The following is a 5033-nucleotide window of genomic DNA, read 5'->3' on the forward strand; positions in this document are numbered from 1 at the left end:
GCCAGAGAGGTGAGGCCAGAGGTGACAACTGCCACTCCAGGTCCCTCACCGATCCACGAACTGTGCTCTCCCCTGCTGAGCATCCGACACACCAGTCGTGCAGGAAAAAACCCCGTTCTGATAAAAAGCAACACAAGATGAAAACAGGGAGGCTGAGTGGGTGGGAGGTAACCCACCTCTCTCCTCTTATGTGTGTGTCCACAACCCACGGGCACGGACAGTTCGGTGGGGAGGCCTGGGGAGGGGGCGGGGGCAGGCTGGAGGGGTTAATGGGGGGAAAGGGGGACAAATGAAATGCTATCAACAATAAAGACTAAGAACATTACCATTTACTCTAAGCCTAAAGGGAGAGGAGAGAAGCCTCACTCTGCACCATGTGCTCCAGGCGATGGCCCACAGGCACCGGGTCTGGACCGGGGAGGCCGTGTGGGCAGACCTCCAGTCCCTCACCGACCGACCATGAGCGTCATCTCTTTTCTCCACAGGAGACGCTACCCGCAGGGGGGCAGGGGCAGAACGGGAATGCCCTTCCCCTCTTCCCACCAGGACTCAGGGAACTGTCCCCACTGCCTACACCGCGATGTAGAAACAAAGCCCAGATTCACGGCGGCGCTGCCCCCCCACCCCCACCCCCAGGAACCCGGCTCCCTGGGCCGAGGCCGCCGACGCCCGGGCCCTGGTCCACCCCGCACGGCACTGCCAGCACCGGGTGCGCGGCCACTCGCGGTGTCCTCATTGGCGGCAACAGGAAGGGGCCCTCGGAAATAAACGAAATGAACCAGAAAGGTGGCCGCACACCAACCACGGTCCAGCCTCTCCTCCCAACTGCGACCTGGTGTGGCTCCCGCGTCCCACTTCGGAGGGAGCCCACGGGTGGCCCCCCTGACGGGGCTGGATGTGGCTGAAGGTGCAGCAGGAAGGGGGGTCGGAAAAGAGCCCGCGCTCCCCACCGGCCCTCGCTGGGCTCTGTTCACAAAACGCCCGAGTCAATCTTTTTCCTCGCCTCAAATTTAGGAAAATGGGATCTTTCTGAAAAACAAAATCACTAATTCCTAGTTCTATAAACATGCAATTTAAATAAAGTGACACACCAACTGGAAGATAAACAGTATTTAACAAAGTGGTTTCATTTCAGGGCCGAGTTCTGGATTAGCGACTTTAACATTTAAATAGCCTCACGCAGGCTTTCAAATTAACACCTGCCAGAGCCCGGCGCCCAGGAAGGAGGAAGGCCCCGGGGAGCAGCGTCTGCCCGCAGAGGCAGATTTCACACAGACCGGGGCACCTCCCCCAAACCACGTACATCCCCATGGATGCGGGTGAAGCGAGGCTGAGCAAAAACACCCGGTTTTTAAGGTGAAGGAGGAAAGGATTTTATAAACAGGAACCCAAGCCGTCCATCCTGGAATACAGAAAGCACGACTTTTCAAGTGCCAACCAATGACATAAGAATGCACATCTTTGTAGGCTTTTCTGACTTTTACAATATACATTTTAAAATTTGAGAATAGTAATTTAGTTATTTTATGTCCTGTTCTGTTCTAAGCACTTTAAGATGCACTAACCTTTACATATATAATAATCTGTTTTAAAATAGTAAGCTTGACATCTCACTAGAAACAATAATTTAATTACTCAGTGTAACTGAAAATTATTGAACAAGAAGCTTGCTTTAAATTACTTACTGTATTGAAAGTTGTTTATATCACTGACAATCCAGAGAAAAAGCAATACGACTTATCACTGCTTAGGGAACCACACTACTAAAGGCTCTCACCCTTATCTCTGGAGGCTCCTGCCTTAAAGACCACACTCCACACACTGTGTTTTTTTACCTTCAGTGAATGTTTAAATAATCACTTACCACCCAGCTGAAAACCCAGCATTCAGAAAGCAGGACTGCTTTAAGTCAGCACACAAGTTAAAAAAAAAAAAAAAAAGGCCAAAGGGAAAACTCTAAATTAAAACCATGCACCCTCCTGAGGAAAATAATTCTAATTCTGTGTATTTCAAAATCTAGAAAATAAGCGTTCCCTCAACCTCAGTGCATGAGTGTAAACCCGCCACCTACTGCAAACCGAGGCTGTCGTGCGCCTGCGCGTGACTCCGGAGGGAGTGAGCCCCCGGAGACGCTCAGGCTGCCCCCCGCCCCCAACCACGCAAATCGCGAAGCTCAACACAATCAACCGCTACCTTCTCGGTGCCTCTTTTCTTCTCGCGGGGCTGGTTCAGCTTGGCCTGCCTGTCGACCAGAATCTTCTGCCAGTACCTCTGCTCATGGTCACCTGAGAACAGAGAACACGGGCTCTGCGTACAGGGCACACGGAGAAACACGCTCGGGGCTCTGCGCCCTCAGCGGAGCTGAGGTTCACTGCTACGGTGCGCGTGAGAGCACAGAGGAGACCGGCCTCACCAGCCAGCCTCAGGGCATCGCAGTCCCCACAACGGGCGGCTTTACCTGCGAGAACCTCGAGTTTCCAGCAGTGCTGCTTCTGCAGGTCCGCGCTCGCGCTCAGCACGGCCTGAGCGTCCTCGGGAGACTTGAACCGCACGTGGCACTCGGTGTCTCCGTCCAGCAGGTCCACGTACACCACTTCGGAGACGGTGGCCAGCGTGTCCTGCCGCACAGGGAGAGGGAGTATGAACAAAGCGTCTCACACCCGGGGTCGTGTTCCCCGTGGCTATGTCAGAACGTGCCATTCCGCCTGACGCCTCAATGAGAACTACCTACATTAAGCATTTCCTCTGAAAGATATACACGTGCGTAGAAGCCTCACAGGGACACCCTGAGAACCCACTCAACCTCGCCTCCAACCGTAACTTCCTTTACCCACCGCACCTTTCACATCCCCGAGGGGAGGCCTGTCCGGGGAGCACAGACGTGCAGCAGAGCGCACCACACCCACCCGCCCGCCAACAAGAGGGCGCCCCGTCCTTCCGGGAGCCCACAGAATAAGGGCTGGAATTAAAAACAAAATGGAAAGAGCCTCCACGGATTGGGGATGAGGAGTGTTACCCCTCACCCGCGCACTTGTGACTTCTGACTTAAAACATACATGAAAACATTCAACTCCTTGTAACAACTCATGCAAAAGGAGGTTTCAGGGAACCTACACAAACCCGAGGTTCCTGAGCGGGTCTTTGAAAATGCAGCTCAAAGCTCTTCCTCTCTGATGAGACACCTGACCCACCTCCGCTGAACAAGCCTGTCACCCAGACCCAGGAGCAGCGTCCCCACCTCGCCTGCTGGGAGGCAGATTAACAAGATTCCTGCATTCTCAGCAGGCTCCGCAGGCGATTATGCAGGAATGTTCCACCAGGTCTTCACTATCAGTCTCTGTTCATGAAGCTAAACAAACAGCTAAGGATTCCCAGCCCAAAACAGGGCCTTATCCATCTGGTCCCCTGCGGTTTTGACCAAAAATTCAAGCCACAAGTAATTTAGGTTGCTCTGAGATGTTGGGTTTTTAAGGTCTGATTTGCACAGAACTGAGAAACACCTGGAAAGACTACTGCATCACAGACTAGGAGAAAAGCTTATTAGTTAAGAATGAAGCTTCCATATACAAAAGCCTGTGAGTCTGTGGAAACAGGGACTAAGTCTTAATCATCCCATTCCTATCATCCTTCCTATCACACAAGAGACACTCATGTTTGCTGAGTCAATAAGAAAGAGAACATACTGGTCCATTCTCCCCATTTCTTTACCTCACTAACAGCACTAACTTAGAGGCTAAGCAAGAAACACAATCAGTTCCAAGTGGAAAAAGATGGACTCTGCAATGGAGGTACAGCCACGTGACTGGTTTATGTGACTGGTTTATAGTGGCCCCTTTCAGAAGACATTCACTGAGAGTCATCGTCACGCCGGGGCGCCCTCAGAATGACAATGAGCCTGGCAGTCCCAGGGCAAGCACAAACGGCCGCCACCTCCTCCCAATCGGTTTTGTTCCAGTAAAATGCAAGTAACCACGAACGTGATTCATAGTTACTTCAGATTTCGATGATCATGAATGAAGAGTTTGTAATCGACATAAATTTATGCTATTCTTTCCAAATGACAAACCGAATGGTTTTTCTATTAAATCTTAATAGAAAACCAACCAACTCAAGCACAGCAGTGCGTCCAAGTTCGTCTTATCCCTGCGTGTGAGTTCTATCTGCCATAATGCTCTGCCAGCTGGGCGTGTCCGCGTGGGCCTGACCACACCCTCACCCACAGCGGAGGAGCACCTCACCGCGGTGTTAGCTGCGGACTTGCAGGAGTGTTCACACCGGATCACAGTGAGCAACCTCGAAGGTTACGCAGGTAAAATGTGACTGGTATGAGGATGCAAGACCAAAACAACTTAACATGATGCTGACAGTCAGTATAAAAACGTAAATACATTCGCTCTGTTACATTTCTTCCAAGAAAAAATTTTCAATTTCAATTCATTAACCGACAAAAATAAACTAAATTCATGCAAAGAAAAAAATATACATATTATCTCTTTTATTCCAAACAGTTTTGACTTTAGGCAAAAGAACATTTAGGAGTCTGTTCAAAGCTAAGAGCACCAATGAAAACAAATCACAGATTATTTCGTTTGTTCCAAAATCTGACAGCAGACGATTAGGATTTTAGAGTAATTTCAGACCAACTCCACTGCTGACTGAATCTGCAGCACGTGTTGGCACTACCCTTCTAACACCCATTTCTCTGAAAACAAAAGCCCCGGAAGAGGCGCACCAGGGAGGTGCTCTGCTGCATCCCGCCCTCAGCCCACGGGCACCGGCCAGGGCACCGCGGACAGACCCCAGGATTCAGTCTTGGATTCTGCGCTGGTCACATTTCAGATGGCTCTGGAATAAACCCTGCAAGGACTTTCCCGGAGGAACGGGCCCTGATCGGACTGGCTGTGTCTCCCAAATGCCCCCGTTCCCACAGGGAGCCTGAGGAGGAAGGAGGGACAAGCAGCCGGTGGCCGTGGCTCACTCACCCTGACGAGCTTCCTGCTGGGCAGGGGCTCGGGGCTGACGATCTTCACGAT

The 5033-nt window shown here is 51.3% G+C and overlaps 1 protein-coding gene across 1 annotated transcript in view; it reads right to left on the reverse strand.

Annotated features, from left to right (window-relative positions):
* LARP7 (La ribonucleoprotein domain family member 7) overlaps window positions 1-5033 on the reverse strand; it is an 18313-nt gene that overhangs the window by 2502 nt on the left and 10778 nt on the right. Inside the window, exons 12-14 of the mRNA XM_015571517.1 lie at window positions 4983-5033; window positions 2459-2618; window positions 2194-2285 (exon numbers count right to left, since the gene is read on the reverse strand). The exon at window positions 4983-5033 is cut by the window's right edge and continues 10 nt beyond it. Of these exons, the coding sequence (XP_015427003.1) occupies window positions 2194-2285; window positions 2459-2618; window positions 4983-5033 (303 nt within the window). The remainder of the gene's footprint in view (window positions 1-2193; window positions 2286-2458; window positions 2619-4982) is intronic.

Source organism: Myotis davidii, unplaced genomic scaffold, assembly GCF_000327345.1.
Source record: "Myotis davidii unplaced genomic scaffold, ASM32734v1 scaffold989, whole genome shotgun sequence".
In the NCBI taxonomy this organism is placed as follows: Eukaryota; Metazoa; Chordata; class Mammalia; order Chiroptera; family Vespertilionidae; genus Myotis; species Myotis davidii.